General features: G+C 39.7%; 1 protein-coding gene across 1 annotated transcript in view; it reads right to left on the bottom strand.

Annotated features, from left to right (window-relative positions):
- Nucleotides 1-15,016: 15,016 nt before the first annotated feature.
- LOC117514750 (basic helix-loop-helix transcription factor scleraxis-like) overlaps nucleotides 15,017-25,165 on the bottom strand; it is a 41,560-nt gene continuing 31,411 nt past the window's right edge. Inside the window, exon 3 of the mRNA XM_034175318.1 lies at nucleotides 15,017-15,754. Within this exon, the coding sequence (XP_034031209.1) occupies nucleotides 15,716-15,754 (39 nt within the window). The 3' untranslated portion in view covers nucleotides 15,017-15,715. The remainder of the gene's footprint in view (nucleotides 15,755-25,165) is intronic.

Below are 25,165 nucleotides of genomic sequence, written 5' to 3'. Positions count from 1 at the left end.
CAGCTTGGAGGGAATTTTCCAGCGTTAAACCGGAGGTCTTGTTGGAGAGGACGGAGCGGGAAGCACAGGGAGCTGGCGAAGCAAAGCGACGATCTGGCGAGCTGCTACTGGCCGAACCCTTCCATCCTTCTCTTTCTGTCTGTCTTACTATCTCCTTCCATCTCTTTATTCTGTGTGTACCTGAGGAGCAGAATCCTCTGATCTGTACCGGCTCCACAAAAGAAATAAACCCATAAATATTAATAATAGTAATAATCTGGGCTTCCTTTACCTGAAACATATTTAAGGAGCAGTGGAAATGAAGTGACCTAAGGTGAAGACGAGATAGATGTCTTTTTGACGAGGTTTCTATGGAGGATCAACCTGGTCTCACGGCAAGTTATGATTCAGCAGCAAAAAATATCTATTGGTCCATGATATTGTGACAAAAAACACCTCATTTTCATCACAGCAGCACAAATTCATTCTCATTCATTCTGTAATGGCTGCACAAAATTAAAAGTGAAGTGGGGGGTCAGGGGTTGTTATGGTTAGGGTGGGGAGAAGGAGTAAGATTAGGTTATGGTTAAGGTTAGGGTTGAGGTGGGAGTAGGGTTAGTAATAGTGAGTTAAAAACACCCCGTCACAAACATTTGACTCATTTTGTCACAAGAGCATGAAAAAAAACCACATGAGACTGGGCTGGGAGGTTCCTTGAGTACTGCTGGAGTGACTTCATTGCAGTCAAAGGGCTACTTGAGATTTGGATCAGGTGCATCGCTTGCATTATGAGGGGATGTTGGTTGCAGCACTTTGACAATCTGGCGCATTTCTGCTCACGATCCAGCACACAGGTGCCTCAGTATTGAGGAGCAGTGACTGCAGAAGTTCAGGGAGATGTTTCTCCTGCTGCAGCACACTGCAAAAGGACAAAATCTCATCAAATTTATGTGTCTAATTTCCAGGCAGAATGTCATTACACTTAATGTAAGATAGTCAGTTTGGTAGTACATCAAATACGGGATACACAATGGCTTTTTGGTTTTTGCCAGTTTTAGATGCGCTGAACTGGTTAAAACTGGTTTTCGACAGGTTTTCTGCCGGCGTCCTGGTGAAAACAGTTTTTTGATGATTTACAACCCAACCCTGTCTTATATCAGTTAGTTTTTTTTTTTTTTTCGTCCTCCCATCACAAAATGAGTCAAATTTTCATTACGGGTTTTTTTTTAACTCACTATTACTAACCCTACTCCTACCCCCAATGCTAACCTTAACCATAACCTAATCCTACTCCTTCCTCCCACCCTAACCATAACCCCCGACCCCCCCCCCCCCCCCACCCCGCTTCACTTTTAATTTCGTGCAGCCATCATGGAATGAATGAGAATAAATTTGTGCTGCCGTGACGAAAATGAAGCGCTTTTCATCACAATATCACAAACCAATAGATTAATGTATATTTTGTGCTGCTGTACGACTGGCCATGAGACCAGGTTGCTTATATTAAGTGTAATTCAATATTTTGACCAGTAACTAGACAAATATATTTTGTAAGATTTAGAGTTTTTCCAGATACACGGCTGCTTTTGAGAGGTGCAAATGGACCATTTGTCTGCTTGGGCAGTTGCCATCCAGGACCCAAGCTGGTTCCGGAGCAAGGGGCGAGAGAACCCTGTCCATGAGAAGAAACTAAGGTAACAGACAGGGAGCACAATTCCCAGCGCCACCATCTTAACCACTCACAGCTGGAATCCGATGGCAAGAGAATGTCAAGACAACTGGTTGCTGGAGAGGCTGTGGGGAGCAGAAAGCACTACTAGGGGTGGGTGATATAAACGATATAACCCTAACCCTAAACCCTAATCCTAAACCCTAACCCTAAACCAGTTACCCTTATAAATTTGGCCAATGGTAGAAATTTAGACTCCACCGACCAATCGTGGTAAGGCTTGTTGATGATGTCACTGAATCTTCCTCAGTGACTCTGAACGACTGGAAAAGGCTGCAGTCAGTGCTTTGGTTACAGGCTCCATCTCTACCTCGGCAGATTAAAACTTCTCTCCGTAAGAGTGTAAAATTGTAAGATATCTGAATTCGGTCATTTAAAAGTCACATAAACAAATTAAGCAGTTCTCCCATTCAATTCACCAGACTCAGTCTCTGTTTCAATGTGTTTTAAAAGTGCACATTTCAAGGTTTATACAAGTTTTTAAATTATGTTAATAGGCCTGCTATAAGCTGAATTATGATTAATAATTTCTGCAATGTTTTTTGTGAATTTTATGGTCATATTTGGTGCTCGTATTTGCAGAAAACCACAGTAAACAGTCTCACATTTCCTCATTCAACTATGCTGAGAGCTCCATCTCACCCAGGAGAGCATAGAAAAAAAAAACCCAGGACTTCCGCTCTATCACTGGTGGAACCCCACGACATAAGCCAATCAGGATCATCAACCCATGTGGTGGCATCTCTGAGGTCTTTCTGGACAAAACGCCACCAAAAGCAGACAAACTAACACTGCCTCCTGTTGGATAGAAGCAGGAATGGTGAAATGAGATTATTCTAATGCACAAAAATACATGTCTAACAAGTGAGAGAATCAGGTGCTCAAACCTAATTATACCTGTTTTTGTTTTTTTGTTGTTTATTTATTTCTTTGTTTATTTTAATCAATTTATCTTTGCAAAGGGACTATATGACCCATTCAGAAACACTTCCATTATAACTTTTACAATTAAGTTTATATTGTGATATATATCATTACCGTGAAAGGATTCAATTTATATCGTGATATGAATTTTAAATCATATCGCCCAGCCCTACGCACTACACATCTGGAGATCCGCCCTAAAAAGAGTGTGCCTCCAACCAAGCCACTGCTAAAAAGCCCAGTCGCAAATAAAATGCCAACCCAAGATGTAAGCAGATGTCTAAAAAATGGTTAGTATTAGAATGAATAGTGAACTAAACTTGACCGTCGTGAACATTTGACACATTTTTTGACAGCATCATGGAAAAAACAAATAAACATGAGACTAAGCTGAAGGCTGACACCCGGAACATCTCCAACTCCCAAAAGACAGGACGTATGACAGAAATGTGAAAAATGGGAACATGCCTTTTGCAAAGCCCTAGGGGCCTGAGAATCAAACCCATTCTGACCCATGCTTACAGGAATATGTCTGTTGAGTTTTTGGCTAGGGCAATATTTTGGTCAAATCTGATTTTTATGCATATGAGGACACTACATGACTTATGAGAACAATAACATCACACCGAAAGATGGTGTAACTATAGCAAAAACATAGCCTGTAGGTTCTCTGCAATTTCCCAAACTGATTCATGCTTGTTCGTCTTTCATTTCCTGTTACTGCAGTGCCTTATGTGGAATTTCATTATTTGCTAATACAACCCCAATTCTAGTGAAGTTGGGACGTTGTGTAAAATTATTACTACACAGAATAGTGTATTTTAAATGTTAATTGATGTTTTAGAGGGATAAGTGCAATATGGGACAATGACAATGCGGGATCAGTGCAATACGAGTTATGTTTGTCTCTGAGCTTGCTCCCCCCCCAAATCTCCTGATGTTTTTAATATTTATTGAAGTATATGTGTGGGTAAGTTATGTGTGAGGGTGGACATTGTCTTTTGAGGATGCACAAGCAAATTTCGTTGTGCTGATTGCTGTGCATTGACAATAAAGGTGATTCTGATTCTGAGATTTCGATGATTTGCAAATCCTCTTCAACCTGTATTCAACTGAATACACCATGAAGACAAGATAAACAAACTGATAAACATTATTGTTCTTGTCCAAATATTTGCTCATTTTGAAATGGATGCCTGCAACACGTTTCAAAAAAGCTGGGACAGTGGTATGATGATCACTGTGTTACATCACCTTTCCTTCAAACAACACTCAATAAGCATTTGGGAACTGAGGACACTCATGATTGGGTATAAAAGGAGCATCCCCAAAAGGCTCAGCCATTCACAAGCAAAGATGGGGCAAGGATCACCACTTTGTGAACAACTGCATGAAAAAATAGTCCAACAGTTTAAGAACAATGTTTCTCAACGTTCAATTGCAAGGAATTTAGGGATTCCATCATCTACAGTTCATAATATAATCATAAAATTCAAAGAATCTGGAAAACTTTCTACACGTAAGTGGGAAGGCTGAAAACCAACATTGAATTCCCGTGACCTTCGATCCTTCAGGCAGCACTGCATTAAAACCAACATCATTGTGTAAAGTATCTTACTGCGTGGGTTCAGGAACACTTCATAAAAACATTGTCACTTAGGACAGTTTGTCGCTACATCTACAAGTGCAAGTTAAAACTCTACCATGCAAAGTCAAAGCCAAACATCAACAACATCCAGAAATGTCACCGCCTTCTCTGGACCCAAGCTCATTTGAAATGGACAGACACAAAGTGGAAAAGTGTGCTGTGGTCTGATGGTCTTTATTACAATTTTTGGATTTTTTTTTTTTTTTTTTTTTTTTTACCGCATGACTCAGTAATTTTAGGATGTAGATTGTTCCGACTAGACCTTTTATATTTCTCAACATGACTTAAGCAGTTTTAGACTCTGATCCCTGTGTAAATTTAACTGAACCCTGGACACTAGCTGAGTTTGGGGTAGCTACCACCCTGGTAGGGTTTTATCTGTTTTTGTGCAGGCCATGGAGCATTGAGAGTGTATTTAAATGTTTTGCCTCCTTAGTTGGGACTGAAACGTGCTTGGCTCATGTATGGGGACGATCACATGAACATGTTCAATTTTTTTGTTTTGCTCCAAACCCACTGAGAGGAGACAAAAACAATTTTTGTGTAACATGTTGGATCTGGTGACTGACAGTAACCGATGAGCATTACAGGGATAAATCCACCACACATGCATAAAGAGTGTAACCTGACTAATGTGTGATGACCTGGGGAGCGGATGCGTCTACATCCATGACAAGCTTCCGTGGCGGTATCCTCATCAGGAGGAAATGTCTTTTTAACAAGCAATTAAAGGTGAGCAGGGCTGCTGGCGAACCAGAGGAATGTTTACACAGCAGAGTCATCAGAGCAGAAGAAAGGGAGAGAAAGATTCATCGTGGGGGGAGAAGACACGGACAGAGAGGGGAGAAGATAGGAAGAAAGTCAGTGCGGAATGGGACCTCAAAGACGCCAAGATCTGGCACTTTCACAGGTGTGCACAGTGGGGGGTTTGAGGAGGAAAGAGGTTGCGTTCATACGTACATGTGTGTGTTGGAGTGTGTGGACCTGCCAAACCGGCCACCTGTCTTTCCCTCGTTGTAGTTTTAGTGTTTCCTTTCATCCGGCCCTCGGCAGCACAGCTCCCACTTGGAGCGGTTAGCCTCCTGCCATGTGTGCGGAGCTCAGATCCCGGTTGGCTTAGAAAGACGAATGTTCCTAAAGGTGCATTTCCCTCTTTCCTCCACATTTTATAACTTTGTTCTTTTTGGTTTACTGAGACAGTTTGAGTGGAGGGAGGAAGTTGGCAGACAGAGCAGCAGAGGACACCAGAGGAAACTTCTGCTCCAATGTCAACACGAGGTCATGCCTCAGGAAAAGCAGCGCTACCTATCCATCTTTAATTAATGCAAAAACATGGTTGAGTTGGGGTAAAAAAAAAAAAAAAAAAACCCAACAGGAAAGCCTCCTGTCTCCTTCACTTTGTGCTTACTTGTCCAAGAGTGTGTCTCATCTACCTTTTCAAAAACTGTGGCGCTTAACAATTACTTGAGTCAATATAGTTGGGGTGTGAAGATAAAGGCTAAAATATGAGCATACACACACAAAACCTGACTCCAAATATGGAATGAAGCACAAAACCCATTGGTGCTTAATTCCAGATTCCATAGCAAGAAGCAGGCGGGATCCTATGCCCTGTCCTGGATGGGACGCCAATCCAAAGCAGTTTACTTCCCCAGACAAGACTTTAATCCATTTACAGCTGGACAGACTGGGACAATACAGGTGAGGTTTCTTGTTCAAGTATTATCCAGGTTTACATACTGGTGGCCCAACTCTTATCCCACTGACCTACCTGCTCTATATATGTAAAAAGGGGAGGTGATGGTCTAGTGATTAAGCGCTGGGCTTGAGACCAGAGGATCCTTGGTTCAAATCCCAGCCTGACTGGAAAATCACTAAGAGCTCTTGGGCAAGGTCCTTAATCCCCTGGTTGCTCTCTGGTGTGTAGTGGGCACTTGCATGGCAGCAGTTTGACATTGGGGTGAATGTGAGGCATTATTGTAAAGCGCTTTGAGCATCTGATGCAGATGGAAAAGTGCTATATAAATACTATATGAATGCACTTTTAAAGTGCTATATAAATGCACATTTTAAAAAAGAAAAGGCCGTCATCTAACGGAGCTCGCCGCACTTCTTCAGCCGTGTCCCAGCTGTTTTCAGTGAAGACAGACACCACCCCACTACCATGGCATGTTTTCAACAAACACTGTCTTTCTCAGGACCTCAACCCTTCTGCTGCTCAGGGAGCAGATTGTCATGCACATTGTCCTGTCATTCCTGGTTCTAGCTTAGGTTTCACATGGGTGTACAACCCCCCCCCAATCAAATTAATATATTATTGCCATTAAAATTAGGGAATATTTTCTAATTTAATGTCACCTCTACTGTGAAGCCTTTATTAGACCTTTTAATTTCATTTATTTCATTTATATAGCACCAAATCACAGCAAAGCTACCTCAAGGTGCTTCACACAAGTAAGGTCTAACCTTACCAATCCCCCTGAGCAAGCACACAGACGACAGTGGTACAGAAAAACTCCCTCTGGTGATTTTGAGGAAGAAACCTCAAGCAGACCAGACTCAAAGCGGTGACCCACTGCTTAGGTCATACTAATAAAAAATATTTCTAACAATACAGAGTAACATCAAGTTTTTGAGAATTATTAAGTCCAGGCAGACATGCAGGACAGCACCAACTGGTTGGGGAGTGCTTCAGATCCAGTTTTTGAGTATTGTCCATTTTGCAGCACTCATGGATGTACCGCACAGGCGTCGGCACCACAGGCAGGGACATGCAAAACGAAACATCGCAGGATACGTGAAACATGTAGGACTTAAGTCATAATTTTCCCATATCTGTATTTTTTATGCTTTCTGCAGAAACAGTCTAGTAATGTATGAATGATGTGTTTATTTTGAGCAAACAGATGTCTATGTTTTTTTATTTATGGAAACAAAGGATTTCAATCTCACCCTAAGTGGTCACACAGGGAAGCTTGTTCAGCACTGAACTCAAGTCAGTGTTTTCAGGGACTTGGCGTTGAGAAAGGTCATGACTTCAAGTGAGTTGAGAGCCTATACGGGTGAGTAAAGGTTCAACGATCTCCACTTTACAGATGATGTGAGCTTTGTGGAATCCATGTTTTGCTTTAGTTGGAGGATCCACACTTAGGTGTCTAGAGTGTCTAGACTTGTGAGTGTGCTGAGTTCTGTTCTAGGTTTTCCCGTGTATTTTTGTCTTTTGGCTGCCCCAAGTTGATCAGGGTTGCCACGTTGGATCCAATACTGATTTGGCACAAATTTTATGCTGGAAGCCCTTTCAGATGCAATTCCAGGGCCCGGTTTCATCAAGCAGTCTAATATTGTTTTAGTGGACTAAACTCACTTAGTCGACTCATCTTTTGATGTTAGTTGTTGCACAAAGCGCTTAGTTGGTTAAAGTTTACCGTTGCACGACTAAAGTTTTTAGCCTGGTACAGACGGGGCTAATCTATTTTAGTCGACAAAACTTCAGTGTCTTATCTCAAAAAAAGGTGACTTTCATGTACCACCACATGACGGGGGAGGAAGGAAGGGGAGACTTGCGGCGGGAGTGCGTGTTCCTGGACCGGAAATAATCAATTGGAGATGTTTATGGATGCCGAGGTCGGGAGCGCTTCTCCTCTGCTGCGGCAGACTTGGCCATGTTTTTAGTAGACTGACTAACCCAGAAGTAAACAAAACTATTGCGCCTTGGAGGTGTTTCTTGGCGGTGCTATGACTGTGAAAATCGTCGACTAATGTAAGACGGCTAATCTACAAGTTTAGCCGTTGATGTAAAACTGAGATTAGATGGATAATGTTGGATGACTAACCTTAGTCGACTAAATAAGTTTAGTTGACTAAAAGATTAGATTGTTTTATGAATCTGGGCCCTGGTCTGCATGGAGAAACATGGTCACAGCTCTTGGTTTTTCCAAGTGGGCTCCCAGCTGAGTACTGATCAAGACTTACTTTGCTTCACGTCTGAGATCCAGACTGGTTCAGGTGCGTTTAGACCAGAAAGGCTGCTGCAAGTTCGAGGCTTTCAGTGACTTCCTGGAATCAACAGTCAGGAGTTTGTAGAGCTTCAAATTCATTGAGGGGGTTGCAGCCAGGGGTTGGTAAGGTTAGACTTTACTTTCGTGAAGCTCCTTGAGGCAACTTTGTTGTGATTTGGAGATATATAAATGAAATAAACTGAATTGAATTGAAATTGAAAGGGTTACTTGTCTCATCAGTGACATTTACGAAGAACTTGAACTTATGAGGTCAAGAGACATTTGGAACCATGGATTCACTGGATGTAGGTGTACTGTGCTGCCATTATCTTTGCAGAACGATTAAGTCTTCAGAGTCTTATTGCATCTGTTTTTACAATCCAGTTGTGAAACATGGACACACGTTAGTCAGCTAAGACAACAGATAACTTCAGTACTCTCCAGAGAATCATTTTGGTACGACTCAAATGAGCAGTTGCTGAAGGAGACCTTGATGAGGCATGCTGGAATCAAGTGCTGGGACACTGTATGAATGTGTTCCATTTTCCTGAGTGGGATCCAGTCCACAGGTGCCTGATTGCTAGAAACCCCAGTGAGTGGACAAAACCGAGGAGATACAAATAACACCGGGCTGTGGCAGATACGAGCAGATCTTTACTGTCCGCATATAAAGATGGACCACAGGTCGACAAACCCAAAGCAGCTCCATATGCTTCCAAACCCGACATCGTCCATCTTTAAGACTCTATAAGGGTACAAGACAAAAGTTGCTGAGCCGTTTGGATCAGAGTTTGTTATTATTAGATATCAGGAGCCACATGCCAGATTTCCATGGGGGTATTTTTGTCAGAGACCATTATATTGACAATGAGAGTCAGTCACTCGTCCAACCTCCGGTTCACCTTGGTCCGAAAACCGCCCACTTAATACGCCGCAGCAGTCTGCCCCTCAGCTGATCTGTTTCCACCAACGCAAAACACAGAGATCATTAGACAGCTAAGCTAAATCGCAGATCCGCTGCTTCACGATGCATGCGAGTGTGCAACAGCACATGCACATGCATACATCCATCTATTTGTGCATGTGCAAGTTCATTGATGTGAGTGTGTAAATGGTCATTTGTGCGTGTGCATGTTAAATTGAGTGTGTAGGCGTAGGGAGAACCTGATCTGGTCTGTGTAGGAGGAACCAGTTCCTTCCCGCCCGCCCCCCACCTTTTTCTGTTGCACAGACAGACGGCCTGTTAGAGAGATCAGACTCTCAGACTGACTGGACCAGAAGTCATTAGGACACACAGAGACACACAGCGCTTCTTTCAGATCTACTGCTTCCTTTTGGGGGAAACACAAAAACACAGCAGCAAGATCATCGGTCTAATTGGTTTATAGTAGATTTAAGATCTCATTTGTGTGTCAGAAACCAGTCAACAAGGGAGACCAGTGTGTCTCGAGATTTAGTTCATTGTTTCCACATTTTACATGAATATAAAATACTTCTGTAGGTTTTGACACAGAGTATTATGTGGGGGAAAAAAATCTTATAAATATTTTTTAAAAATTTGTAACGTAAATATGCCGCAAAAAGAAGACCTTTGAAGAATAATTCATAAATGGTATTATGCATTAAAAAGTACAATAATGGTGCTCTTCTGAAATTATTTTGTAATAACACTGTGTTGATCAGTTTATTTTTCATTGATTATTTACATATGATTCAGTTTGGAACCATACATTTAAACCTACAAAGTAATCAGGATTTTTAATTGATCCAACATAGTTTGTTAAATATGCTACACAAATAGACAAAAGTTGCAACATTATATAGATAAAAATAATTTAAAAATGTTTTTTAAAATAATTGAATAATAGAATATTTTAAATTTGAATTAGCTCTAAACTCAAGTTACATTTTTTTTAAGTATAGTTTTCTTTAGAGAACATAAATACGAAAGGTTCCATTGGATGAACTTCTTTTTTTTAAAGAATGAGGTAAATTGTACTTCTTATATTAATGATTTTTGTTCACTTTACTTGAAACACGTGTTTTAAAGTTTTTCAGTTAAATGCAATTATTATTTTTGCTTTTAACTATCATAACAATTTCTGTAACCTTTTTTGTGGAACAAAATAAATTTAATTAAAGTCACTGTTCTTTAATTTGGTGTAACAATAACATTTAAATAACTTTTTTTCTGGAATATATGAGTTCACTCTTAAACATGAATCATATAGAAAAGAAATTCTAGTATTTGATTACACTAAAAGAAATAAGAGAATCAGTCGACTAACTTAACTATTGAATAAGTAATATTGACACACACTTGTTAACATAATTAATTCATTAATTAATTTGAATGTTACCAGCTGATGCAATTGAATTGTTTTCTCTTTTATTCTGCACGTTTCTGTACTGCACTTTAATCAATGTCCACTGTACCTCATCAGAGCTGTGAGTAATTTTATCAAACAAATGTTCTTTAGATGATGAAGCCCATGCATGCATGCACGCATGTGTGTGCATGCATGCATGGGCTTGGGTGCCCATGGGTGCATGTATGTGGGTTAAAAGTGTTATATTGTCAAATCTCATTGAATTTAGTGTGTATATTGGTGTATGTAAGGGTATTTGTGTATAGAGGTAGTGTATTTATGTAAATACATGTTGATATGTATAATGCAAGGTGTGTGTTTATATAGGTATATATGATCTCAAAATTTTTGTTATTTATTCTTGTCTGCGTAGTCGAAAATAAAACATGTGAAAGGGGGTAGAAAATATAAGTTTTACTTCATTCTACTCCCTTTGAGTAATGTACGGATTTTCAAAGATGAATGTGCGCAATGTATAAATGTTTTTAACTTGCTCAATAAAGTATTCATCATCATCATCATAATTGCAATCTGAGCTCAAGTCAAACATTTTAACCAAGTGCAGGTTTTTGGGGTGGTTTATAGTTTCACATAATAAATCTTTTCCCCCCTCAAAATTTCATTTATTTATTTGCTTTGGTGTCTTGACCACTAAAAACTGTGTTTTGGCATTATTACTGAATGGCGTTTGAACCTTTTTTGTTGGTTGTGTTTCCTTTCAGGCCACTTGTGGCATTGCAGAAAAAAAGTGTCATAATTTGGCACGTCAATTGCAGGAAGAAGCTTATTAGCAGTGTTAAAAAATTTTTTAATGAAATTTGGAAATAGCAAACGTGTGCAGCAGAAGCGGTTAGCCTCCATTAAAACAACGCCTCAGTTACAGTTTATTTAATAGTGGAAAAGAGTTTAAAAAACTCTTCTGTGGTTTTTTTAAAATGCTGAACTAGTCTGGATTATAGAACGCATTGATATTTCAGATTGCCAAACATGTGAGACGACTATTTGAGGGGAGTTGGTTCCATCAGCGGTTTGGTGCAGCGAGTCACTTTTTGTCGTAACCCACCGCAACACAAATACTGTAAGATCGATTCAACAAAACTATTAGAAAACTGAGAAAATCCAACTACTGCACTACGTGTGAGGGAAGGAACGTCGCCGTTTATTTTCTACCAAAGCAGAAGGAAATGTCGGGAAAAAGAGATGATGAAAAATGTGACTATTTGTTAAAAAAAAAAAAAGAAAGTTGGGCAACATTTTTTTTGCATCGCTAATACACTGATTATTTTCCACAGGAGCACAAATGTGTCAGTGGAAGGGAGAGAAAATAGAAGAAAGATGCTGAAAGAGAGAGAAAATGGAATTTGGGAATAACCAAAAAGGTAAAAAAAAAAGTGAAAACAAAATTTTCAAGGATTGCACAAATAGATAAATAGACAAACAGACAGACAGATGGAGAGCGAGACAGACAGACAGACAGGTAGCGTAAATGGTGCATGGCTAAACATGCTGGAAACCCATCACCAGCCCGACCAGGCCAGTAGGACACCAGGGAAAAGAGAGGAAGAGCAGAGGATGAGAAGAGAAAAAGAGCATGTGGAAAGGTAAAAAAAAAAAGACAGCAAGGGGACACCAGCAGATGTCCAAGCTATCCATACCTGCAGTTTCAATTTTTTTTTTTTTTTGTCTCTTCTTTCTTCTGCTCCTCAAAGCCCTCTTGTCCTCATAATTTTAGCCGCATTTGACTCTGATCAGGAGTTTTCTGTCAAGAACTCGCTAACCCTCAAAAGGCAAGAAAAAAAAAAAAAAAGAACAAGGAGGAGAAAACACCAGCTGAAAAGCTCAGCAGCGTTTTAAGACGCAGGTGTAGCCTCCGTGCAATTTCCAGTGAATTTGTGAAGGAATTTGTTTGAAATTTCTATGCAAATCCGATACTTTTGATTCCATCATTTCTTTTTTTTTTTTCTGGTCCGGACTCCAAAGTTGTCAAAAGAATAAAAAAAAACCCATCTGTTACAACACTTATAGTTTGGAGTGAAAGTAAAAACCTTTCTTACACATTTTGTTATGTGTCGGACACGGTCGGAGCACTGACCCAGCGTTTGACAGGACCCAGCACGAAATAAGCAGAGCACGGTTCAAAAGATAACAGAATTTAATAATCATAATAAGTGCAGTGATAAACAACCAAAATGTCCGCGGTCTGGTGAGGTGAAAACACGGCGCGCTCTCAGCAGCGCAAACGGTCCGGTGCCACAGCAGTTCGGACCCAGGGACCCCGCCGACACCCCCCCAGGTGGCCGCAACAAACCGAGTCTGTGAAGAAAGAAAACATGAGGTGAGTCCAACACTCTCCACCCAGAGAGACACAGCTCAAAAGGGTGCACACAATCAGCAAACACTTCCTGGCTTAAATATATATCAGCTTCTCACCCTGCAGGCACAGAACAACTCAGTTCAAATCTCCACTGCAGCAGAAGCTGATTAGACAATTAGCATAACGTGACAGCTCAATAACACAAGGTGTGAGGGACACCAAATCCACTGTCATTACTTCATAAAAGTCACCAAAACCAAATTACCTCAGGAAGTGTGCTGAAGAGCGTGAGACCTCACCCAATCCTCCTTCACAGACTGTGGTGTCAAACCTGGAGCGGTCTCTGCGTCCGTAATGGTGAGATTGTTCTCCTGACGTCGATCTCACACGTCTGCTCACAAGGTCGAGTCTCTGGCAATCACACACTGTGCATTCAAGGTTTAAGTGCAGCAAGCTCTGATCAAGACAGATACACCACAAATGTGAGTCCTGATGACCTGCACGTGAAAACAAGCCTCAGGTGTTCAGGGTGAGGTCCTAATGCTCAGCCACTCGGTCCTGAATGCATACCACCTGGTGGGAAAAACAGAAACCAAGCCAGCCAAACACCCCAGCACACAACACATTTTAGCCCAGAATGATGAGAAGTGTGTGTGGTGCTGCAGCGGGTCCACCAGGTGTATTTGTGCTACACTTCAAATAGACAACGTCAGTGTAGATAAGCAGTGGGATAAGAGTTGATACAACCCGATCTCATGCCAAGCTTGTGATGGCATCATGACGTGATTTAACTTATTAATTTGTGATACCGTCATGAAATATAGTGTATATATAATGATATCAGGAAATTTGGGATTACACAGGGGGGCATTTGGTGTTATGGTTAGGATTAAAATTAGTCAGTGATGGGTGACCGCGTCACAAAAAGTTAATACATTTCATCACAGTATCACAGAAAAAAATAAACAACCAAAGCAAAACAAAAAACATGAGACTGGGCTGCCCAGTTCGTAGACCTGGGTTTGATTCCTGGTCACACTATGAGTATCACTACGAGTCACACTCGTATCTGTCTGTGTCCTTGGTCAAGACGATTGATTTGCATTGTTTCAATCTACCCGGCTGTAAATGGGCACCAGCTTTGGCTGGTGACGTAACCAGTGAGGGACTGGCAGGGCGACTTGTTGACTCTCAACTGCCTCATGCTACAGAATCCGGGGCTACGCACCAGTGGGTGTCAGGGCCTATCGTAGGTACTAGGGAATGTGATGGTCTAGTGGTTAAGGTGTTGGGCTTGAGACTAGAGGATCCTCGGTTCAAATCCCAACCTGACCGGAAAATCACTGAAGGCCCTTGGGCAAGGTCCTTATTGCCCTATTGCTGCCGGTGTGTAGTGAGCGCCTTGTATGGCAGCACCCTCACATCAGGGTGAATGTGAGGCATTACTGTAAAGCACTTTGAGCATCTGATGCAGATGGAAAAGCATTATATAAATGCAGTCCACTTACCATTTACTACTACTACTATACTAATAGTTTTTTGCTTGTTTCTTTGACTTGTTAAGTTTTTCTCAGCACTGATTAGCATCAAGCAAATAAAATACTGAAAGACTTTCATTTCAAGTCAACAACTCATTCGTATAATTGATATAACAGCTCTTCGTAAATGCTGTTTGCTTTAATTCTGAAAAGGTGCTGTTAATGTTACCCTTCTTTCTTTCCTTAATGGACGTTAAACACTCACCAGCCAGTCATTGGTTAGTCTTCCATGCTCCACCCACCATGGGAAAACATCTGCTTTGGAGTAGCCACTAAAAAAGGTGGAGTAAATATAATTTAAGTTCTAAAATGGCTAATGGTTCCTTGGTGTAAAACAACAAAAAAGTCCCTCAAAGGTTCCCAGTTCCTGTGGTACCATTTAGTATGGCTGTATCTCTGTTCATCAAAAAATAGAATGGGAACTTTGAAAACCTTTATTCATTGATAATGGAAAGAATTATCGATGGGTTTGACAGTATAATCTGCTCAGTATACCACAAACATATGAAGGAAATTCATTACCAGATCTACAAACAATTTATTGGTAACCTTGAGTTTCTTCCAGCATTAAGACACTTTAAAAAATGAATATTAGAAACATTATAACCACATAAGTTCCAGCATGGTTTTTTTTTTTTTTTTTTCATCCGTAGGGTTTTTTTTTTTTAAAGGTATTTAAATGCCAATGTTGAACAGGTAATTAACCTTCAGTAATGGTCAAAAATGTGATATGCCAGTTAAATAACATAGTTTCATTATATAATGTTATGCCACATAAATATACATTTGTATTTCAGTTTGCACATTAGTTAACACACAGCCTTTGATGTATACAGATTTGTCTTTTTGTGTGTGTTTTCTGATCATGTGCCACTTTAGACTGACAGGCTGAACTAAAAGTCACAGAGTCTCTGAGTGATACAGTAAAACGTTCTTACGCGTATCGTTAAAACGTCCTTCATTATGTTTATAAGCACATCAAAGCCTATTGAAAGTACTGTTTCAAAAGCAATTAAATAGAAGCACGTTCATGTCAAGAAGTACAAAACGTTTACAAAAAAAACATCATAAAGTTCTTGGATGAAGTCTCGGAAGTGCTGTTGAAGTCCTTCAAAAGTCCGTGAAAGGCAAAAAGTCTTTGATACAGCATCTGAAAAACCACTGAAGGCACTGGAAAAGTGACAAGGAATCGTTGGGTGTGGCGGAGTCCTCGTTGTTAGCTTCTGATGGCGGTCTTCCTGTCTCTGTCTTTGTTCTGGAAGAGAGACAAACAAAATCAGCGATTGAATGTGGAAACCTCCTGTTACCGTGACTGAGCAGGTGAACAAACACAATACAAGTCTGATCTCTATAAGCATATATTTTTATTAAGGTCCTTGAAATAAGTGTTAGTGAGTTAATAATAAGGCCCTTATAAGGTTGTAGAAGATGCATCTTAATATTATTTCATTAAGAGTATGCAAGTGCTAATAATGATTTTTTTTTTAATTGTCATTATTAATTATGGTTTGCAATGTTAGAACAGGTATTGTTACAACAAATATCCATGTACAATATCTGGCTGAGCAGCTTTCTTTCGTAGCATTTAAATAGAAAAACTAACACCCTTTCAATCCCAATAAAACTTAATAAATGCCTTCTACAATACTTAATAGTCATACATTTCAAAATTTAATTCCAGTAATAAACTCATATCCCGTTTACAATTAGATAAAATTTGAGTTTTGTGCTAAACTGCAAACAACATATTTTTATTAAGGTTATTTTAATAAGTGTTAGTTCATTTATAATGAAGTGGTAGACGATGCTTTTTAATGTTATTTTGTTAACAAGATTACACAAGTGTTAATAATGACTTTATAAACATGAAACCTGCCAAAAATTTATTAACTGCTCATGAATTTTAAGAAAATCTTTGTGAGTTTGTTATAATTGTTGACAAAGCATGACAAACACATTTATTTAGTTTGTAGATTAAGGTTCTTTTAGACATTTAATGAGTTCAAATAACTTGCCTATTAAGGCATTGTATTACCTTTACTAAGGTTTGCTGCTGTATTGAGATGAATACATAGTTATGCATTTATTAGCAGTTAAATTAAGTCATTATTAATTCTAACTTATTAACATTAACATTTAACTGTGCTTTTTACATCTATTAGAACTAGAATAGTGCCATATAATCAAACAATAAATCAAATCAAATCAATTTTATTTATATAGCGCCAAATCACAAGATTATAAACACATTATAAATGTTTATAATGCTATTACTGACACTTTTATAGTCTGATTAACAAAGAATATTATAAACAATTTCTAAGAACGCATATTACTAGCTATGCTTATTGCAAGGACCCTTTATGACTCTGCCACACAAATTTTATATTAACCAAGGATTCATTATTGTCATTCCACCCAAGGAAAAACCCCAAAAGAACGAATTGTGTCTTGGCAGTCCTAATAATAATAAATAATAAAAAGAATAAATATACCTATCAATAGATAACTAATATAAAATAAACAATGTCAGCATCACGACCCTGAGCAATCCTCAATTGAAATAAATGTAATAAATAATAATAAATAACAGAAAAATATTTGTTGATACACTAAAATTTAATCATCAAATATTCTCCAAAGTTTGTAAATAAGACCCACCACCACCACCACATTTTTTGCCATAGTAATTCTCAATTTAGGAATTCTATGAAACTTGATACTCTAAATTCAGTTACTTGTCCTCAACCCTGAGTTGAAGAAATGAATCTGTAACATCTGCCTTACTGCACTGGCTCCACAATTATGTCGAAACAGACTTTCAAATTGTTTTGATCGACCTTTTATGTAGATAAAGCTGGGATTTCATTTTAAACTTCTTCTTCAAAATGTCACAGTTCCACATCTTTGCACATACGGAGATAAAAAAAACCCTCATAAGCCAAATTTAATATGTATGTAGCACTTTCAAAGCAATTACAACAAAGTCATTTCTGATTATCAAGCCTTATCAGTAACTGTCATTCTTCTTTAAATTAGTATATCGCTTGAAAAAAACAACCAATAGTAGACTTTGTGAATAAGTCTTGTTTTACTGCAGACGTCAGGTTAGATTTATGGATTTCTATTAAAAAAAAAAAGTGAAATAACCTTGGCCGTGCGCTCACACCCCTACGTGGTGCACAGCGGTATGCGTACCTTGACCGTGGTATTTGATATGTGAGCAGTGACCTCATGAGCTGACGTATGACTGCAGTGCATGATGTGCGTCTCATTTATCTGTGGTATCAGAACACAGAGGCCTTGGTTTCCTGGCTGGTGAGGAGACTTTCTCTATGGCCAGGAAAAATAACATCACATTTTCCTTCCTCACCTAACCTCTGCTCCGCTCCCTCCTCAGACCATCTACCACATCGTATTCAAACAGCAGCCGGGGGAATTTGATCAATCTATCAAACAGGCCGCTGAAAATTATGATGTATTTCTTTTGTCTTTGCTTTTATAATTAATTTCAGCACCAGTGAGAGAGAGAGAGAGAGAGAGAGAGAGAGAGAGAGAGAGAGAGAGAGAGAGAGAGAGAGAGAGAGAAAGCGCCCCCCCAAACCTACTCCCCAGTCTCAACCGCAGCTCCTCTGTCCTCTCCTGACTTCTCATATCATTTTGACGAGCCGCCGCGCTCGCCCCCGACTCCTTCGCCTCCTCGGCTGAACACCTGTTCCACATTTCCTCTCAGACCGTGCCGAAGGTGTAGGTGTTCGGAAAAAAGTCATTTGACTGACATCAACAAAGGTGGGTAGGTGTTTGGACTGGTGTCAAGCGGTAATGAGAGCGTGAGCTCACTGGAATTGGACAGGAATCGGTCCTCCCACTGATTGAGGTGAGCGCGAGGAGACAGAGGAACTATTATTGTCAAATCATCCTCCAGCTGGACTCGGAGTAGAGGGTCATTATCAGATTGCGATTAGGTAATGTGATTTTCTTCGTTTGCCATGTTGGCTCTGTGGTAGCACATTTTCGGTAGGAGAAAATTACAGGAATGATTTCCAAGACATAATTGGTGAATGTCACGTTGTTTCATTCCAACGATAACGCCGTCTTTATGCACTGCATTTGACATGAAATATCATGTGTCTTGAAGCAAGAAATCTGTCAAGGAGATACCAGATGGATGTTCTGATAGACCAGAATGCGCTACAGCCATAAAGCGGTTTGTTCACATTCACAAGCTTCCACAGACTCACACTTGGAAGCTGCCCAGTACAACCGCAGTCTAATCTGTCGGCCGCTGAGCAGCTCCACTGCAGCACTTGCGGAATAAATGACTTTCTCAAGGGCCCCTAAGTGGTGATAATGAGGGTGGGACCAAAGCTTTTCTGCTGAGGACTCGACAAACCGACGACCCTACGGTCACAAGCCTTCTGTAACTTTTCGGCCACCGCTTCCAGCTCCTGACATTTGGATCAGCGATTGTCCTTGTAAATGTCGCAAGTCAAAATTTCCATCCGCCGGCTTTCCAGCGCCTTTCCGAGGCCAGGTTGTGGCGGTGGCAGGTTATGTGAGGCAGGCCAGGCGCCCTTTTCTCCAGCCACTTCCTCCAGCAATCCCAGGCCAAATGTGATATATAATCACTCCGGGACATTCTAGGTCTGGTCCCAGTTGGACCTGCTGGAACACCACCGCATGAAGGCATCCAGGAGTGTTCCGGATGAGATGTCCACACCACCTCAGCTGTCTCCTTCCACTGCAGAGTAGCAGCAGGTGTCATGACCAATTACAAATTAGATCAACTGGTCTTCTGATTCAACTCCACTTTAAGGATGATAATCCCATCTGATGCCTCCACTACGACTGATGCCACTCCAATCTCCCTGTCGATCGCTAATTTTTTTGCTCACTTATGAGCAAAAACAAAAGGCGTTTTAACACCTTCAATCAGGGCAATAACACATCTCCACTGGACAGAGCTGATTGTCCTACCAGCCACTTCACACTCAGGTGCAAACTGTCAAGCTCACATTCTGAAGAAGCCATCAGAGCTATATCATCTGGAAAAAGCAGCAATACAACCCGAGACCTGGTTAAAGGACACTCTCCGACCCGCGGCTGCACGTTCAGACTCTGGCCATGAAAATCATAGACAGAATCGATGACATGACCCCAACAGAGTCCAACACTCACCACGAATGTGTCTGACTTCAGCCCAAGCATGGAAACATTATTCTCAGTACGGTCATCCAAGAACTGAGTAGTCCTTTTTTTTCCTCCCGTTACTATTGCGACTCTTACTGCACTTCCCCACTGACTCATAAAAACATCGGCTGGATGACCCAAAACCATTTGAAAATGTAGGAGAGTGCGCTCACGTGCACCAGATTCACAAATTAACTTTTTTCTTAATCTTGCAAAAAAAAAAACAGCAAATATTCTACATTTTGGCCAGTTTAACAACAAATGTAGATGCACCTCTGATTTTTTTTTTCCTGCATACATTAGAAATATGCTCAACAAAAATGTAAAAGCAACACATCTGGTTTGTGCCTTTTTTTTTTTTTTTTGACTTACATTCTCTCATGTTTGTGAACAGCTCACATTTTTTCATATACCATTACAAAACTTTTACAGAGGATTCATATCCTGATAGGCAAGAATTGATTCAGTTTTCAACATCATAGGTCAAAGGTCAAAATCAGGAAAAATCTTGGAAAATTGGAAAAATCCCTATCCTAAAAATTCATGACTCTGTCTAAACAGATGGAATTTCCTTCACATTTGCATTATGTAGGATGTTATCCTTTATCAACTGACAAAGTATGATAGGGATTAGATCCAGATTACAGATTTTATGGCCATTTAAATTTAACATTGAAAACCGCATTTCAGTGTATATTTTACATTATATCTTAATCAAACGTGCCCCAGTCATATCACTCTCTATCACTCTCATATTTGAAAGTGAGGTGCAGACTGGCACTCAGTATCACCTGACAATGTTTGAGTTAGATCTGATCCAGATTTTAGATTTTGTGTACATTTGAATTTAATGTTGAAAAGCCCATTTGGTGCACATTTTGCATTATATCTTAATCAAAAGTGCCTGAATCACTCTTATTTTTCTGTTATGGATTTACCTACACCACCAAAATTGGACAGAGGTTCCTATTTTATGCCTGTTTGTCTTCCAGTTATCAGTCAGAAACCAAGTGCCAAAAATCAATGACAAATTGTGCGTAGCAGAGATAACCAGTGTTCTGTGAAAATGATCTAAAAAAGAATTCAGAAACCCAAAAAAGTTGGAAAAAACAACCTGACAACACCACAAAAAACTTTGATTCAAGTGCATGAACTAAATATATCCTCCTGACATTTAATCATATCTATTTTAGCTTATGAAAAGGCACTTCTAACAGGACTTTGACCTTGAAAATTTTTCCATGGCAAAAATTTGTGGAATTGGAAACTAGTGTTGGAATTGGAAACTAGAGCACTGCACTAGTTTCTCTCTAATTTTATTCACAAATGTATGAATGTCACGTCGGTGACCACTTCGCCTTTCCCAATGTAATCCATCCACCTGGCTGCTGTAGCACATCAAGATCATGATTAAATAACATGATTATTGCACGTGTGCATTTGACTGGTTACAAAAACGCCACTCAAAAATGTGCAGTTTTATCACAACATAATCTGTGGACTATAGGTAACATGCCTTGCTAGGATCTACACACCTAGGTTCTTCATCTTTTCTCAAGATCCACTGCAACGTTTTTGATTGGCCTTTTATTGTGACCAGCCTGAGGCACATACAGTATGTGCAGTAATCATGCTGTTTAATCTGCATCTTCATATGCCCTGGGAGCTAGGTGGGTTAGTGCTCACTAACATGGAGTTTAACGAATCTATGAGCACAACTCATGGAAAATCCACATTTTGCATGCATAGGAGGTCTTTTACTTCAACACATGAAAAATGGGGAGTGAATATAAAAGTGTTGCATTTATATTTTTGTTGCGTATATCTATGATTAGCTGATGAGGGAGCCTCAGCTATGACATTTTGGCCACGTGGCGTTTATCTGTCCATGATCCATCATGCAGGTGCTTCAGTGTTGATGACCCCAGTGGCTGGAGAAGGACAAAGATGCACACACATTTCACCTGGCTGCAGCAGGTACATGGTTGCTATGAAGAGGTGGGGATGGACCAGTTGTCTGTCCAGGCATCCAGGACCCAAGGTGGCTATGTGGTGTGATAGACGTGACCAGTGTTGGTTTGACTTGATTTCCATCATTATCTCATTGTATCAGTCAGGGTTAGACTTAAAATGACTGACCATGGTATTGACTGCCCAAGTCCTTAATGCCATACTATAAGCCTTGAAGAACCAGTCCACATCTAGCATTGAGTCCAGAGTGGTATTTTGTCAGAAAAACTGCTGTAGGTGTCAATAAAGTTCAGCTGGAGTGTAAGTGGAGTTCATCAAAACAGGGGGAGGTTGATTTTAACCAGTTCTGATAGTCAAAACAACTGCATGAAGACTTATTGGGCATCTCTAGTCTGCCAGCAAATACACCCAGGCATCCCACTACATTCCCTGAGGGGCCATTTGTCCAGCACTAATGCGATTACCCCACGATATTTACTTTAGATACCTCACCAAGATATTATCACATAAGAACAATATTATTGCTTTAATTAATGAGGTGAAAGGAGCTTGTATTAACATATAAATATGACCAACATATAAGGACTCTTATCAACGCTTCCAGCTCCAGTTCTAGTATTGTTTTTCCGAAGTGCAATCTGGGCCATTCCTTTACCTACAGCTGTGGGTTTTCCATGCACACACTCTTTTTTTCCTGCATTCAGCTATTCTGTCAAATACAAACATCTAATTTAGTTTCTGGCTGCACGAGGACAGCAATGACTGGTTGGAAAAAATAATTCCACTTGGGTACTGGCCCGACAGTCATATAAGGAGATTGCCATTCAACCGTGACACAAAAACATGTAATATTCCTTTAGCGTACTGAGTGAAAATGTGTCAGTACCTCAAGTGTCTGACAACAGCAACAATATTTAACTCATAAATAATCAGCAACTACACAACAGACACAAAAACACACAATATAGTGGAGCTCATACATCCAGTGGTAGCTGTTCTGGAAATCAATTAAACAGCCACAACAGTTATTAAAAATGGAAAAAAAAAAATCCCTAATGGGACCAGTTCTGGCTTCTCCAGCATTGTGCTGATTTCTAATATTTTTGTAAACTGCATCTTACTGGGCTTTGGACTGTTGACAAGACAAAATAAAGCATTTAATTTAATAATAAATTATATTGCATCTAGGGAATATCACTGAAAATAATTTAAAAAACTCATATAAAGATATTTTATAGACCAAAAAAAGGTTGCTGTACCCTCAAGTGTATATTTCTGCAAAAGCCAATTTTCTTTCCATTTTTATAGCTGTCTTTTTTTTATAATAAAGCAAATTTATGAACATAAATTATGGATTTATTTCAGATTTCACTGTGATCTTTAGACAGATGTGCGCAATCACCCTTTAGTGGCTAAATTAACACCACATAATTGAAACCAGATGAAAGAATTCTGTAGATTAAATTGTAAAATTTGGGAATAACTTGTCTTAGACCCAGATATCATCCCTCCACAAATTTTAGTTTTCATTCACCACTTTTCAAGATACCTTGTAAGGGGGAAAAAAAAAAGGAAAAAAAGATTAATGGATGTTGGACAACTCGAGTGTCAGGACTATTGTGGTTCATCCATCAGTCACCTGCAGACCTCCAAGTCTCAGCAAGATTGCAAAGGTGGTGAAATAGCTGTGAACGGCTAAAGCTGCATGGATCTGTTATTGGAACGCCAGTGCTGTTCTACTGGCGTTGCAAGCAAACTTGGCTTCCATTCTGGAGGCAAGTGTCATCCCAGCAGACTGGAAAAAAGGAATTGTTCCTCTCTGGAAAAGATGATTGATGGAACTTTCAACATGATTCAGTGCCAGCTGCTTACCAGCCTGGCACTGAATCCTCACACCCAATAAGTCAACCATTGACTGCATGCTAACTCTGTGAGTGCTCATTGAATACAAGCACGAATATCATCCTATGTCGTCTTTAGTCAAGGGCTTGTTTCAGTTTGCTGTACAGCTCAGTGGTGCCCGTGTTTATCTCCAGCATGAAGTGGATGAGAGTCTATGACACCTCCCAGACTGGACCACAGTCCACTGCAGGTGACTTCCTCATCCAAGTCCAGTGGCCATTTACAGCTGAGTGGACTGGAACAGTTGATTGATTGACAAACAAAAGGCATGGATGATCATTGGTTAACATTCTTGCCTCTCAGCATCCCTGGGTCTGCAGTGTATGTACCATGACAATAAAGGCCCTTCCCCTTCTTCCCCTGCAGACAGTGTTTTGTCCAGTCGCAGAGCGGTAACCTGATTGGGAATTGAGCCCAGGTCTACACCTTGATAGTCCAACTCCTATGTTGTCCATTCTGAGACTTTGTGTGATTCCCACTATTTTGCTAGACATCATACACTCAAAAAATGGCTCTTTGGATGAACTCTATTCAATTATGTGCAGGATTTCCATCTAATAAATATATGTAGTCCCAACTCAATTCAATTTCATGATCTTGCATGGATATGTTTTATTTGAGTTGGGACTACATATATTTAGTAGATGGAATGCAATCCAATGAGCCAGTTTTTTGACTGTATAACACAAACAAATGACTCATTGGATGAACTCAATTCAATTATGTGCAGGATTTCCACCTAATAAATATATGTAGTCCCAACTCAATTCAATTTCATGATCTTGCATGGATATGTTTTATTTGAGTTGGAACTACATATATTTATTAGATGGAATCCAATCCAGTGAGCCAGTTTTTTTTTTTACTGCATCAGACAAACAAATGACTCATTGGATGAACTCAATTCAATTATGTGCAGGATTTCCATCTATTAATATGAGGCCCCAACTCAAATAAAACACATCCATGTAAGATCATGTAATTTAATTGAGTTGGGACTACATATATGTATTAGATGGAATCCAATCCAATGAGCCAGTTTTTACTGTATCACACAAACAAATGACTCATTGGATGAACTCATTTCAATTATGTGCAGGATTTCCATCTTATAATATGAGCCCCAACTCAAATAAAACACATCCATGCAAGATCATGTAATTTAATTGAGTTGGGATTACATATATGTATTAGATGGAATCCAATCCAATGAGCCAGTTTTTTTTTTTTACTGCATCACACAAACAAATGACTCATTGGATGAACTCAATTCAATTATGTGCAGAATTTCCATCTAATAAATATATGTAGTCCCAACTCAATTAAATTACATGATCTTGCATGGATATGTTTTATTTGAGTTGGGGCTACATATATTTATTAGATGGAATCCAATCCAGTGAGCCAGTTTTTTTTACTGCATCAGACAAACAAATGACTCATTGGATGAACTCAATTCAATTATGTGCAGGATTTCCATCTTATAATATGAGCCCCAACTCAACAATAAAACACATTCATGCAAGATCATGCAATTTAATTGAGTTGGGACTACATATATTTATTAGATAGAAATCCTGCACATAACTGAACTGAGTTCATC

Source organism: Thalassophryne amazonica, chromosome 7 (assembly GCF_902500255.1).
Source record: "Thalassophryne amazonica chromosome 7, fThaAma1.1, whole genome shotgun sequence".
Taxonomy (NCBI): Eukaryota; Metazoa; Chordata; class Actinopteri; order Batrachoidiformes; family Batrachoididae; genus Thalassophryne; species Thalassophryne amazonica.
The sequence above is the reverse complement of the archived record's forward strand: the minus strand, read 5'-3'. Positions and strand labels throughout refer to the sequence as shown.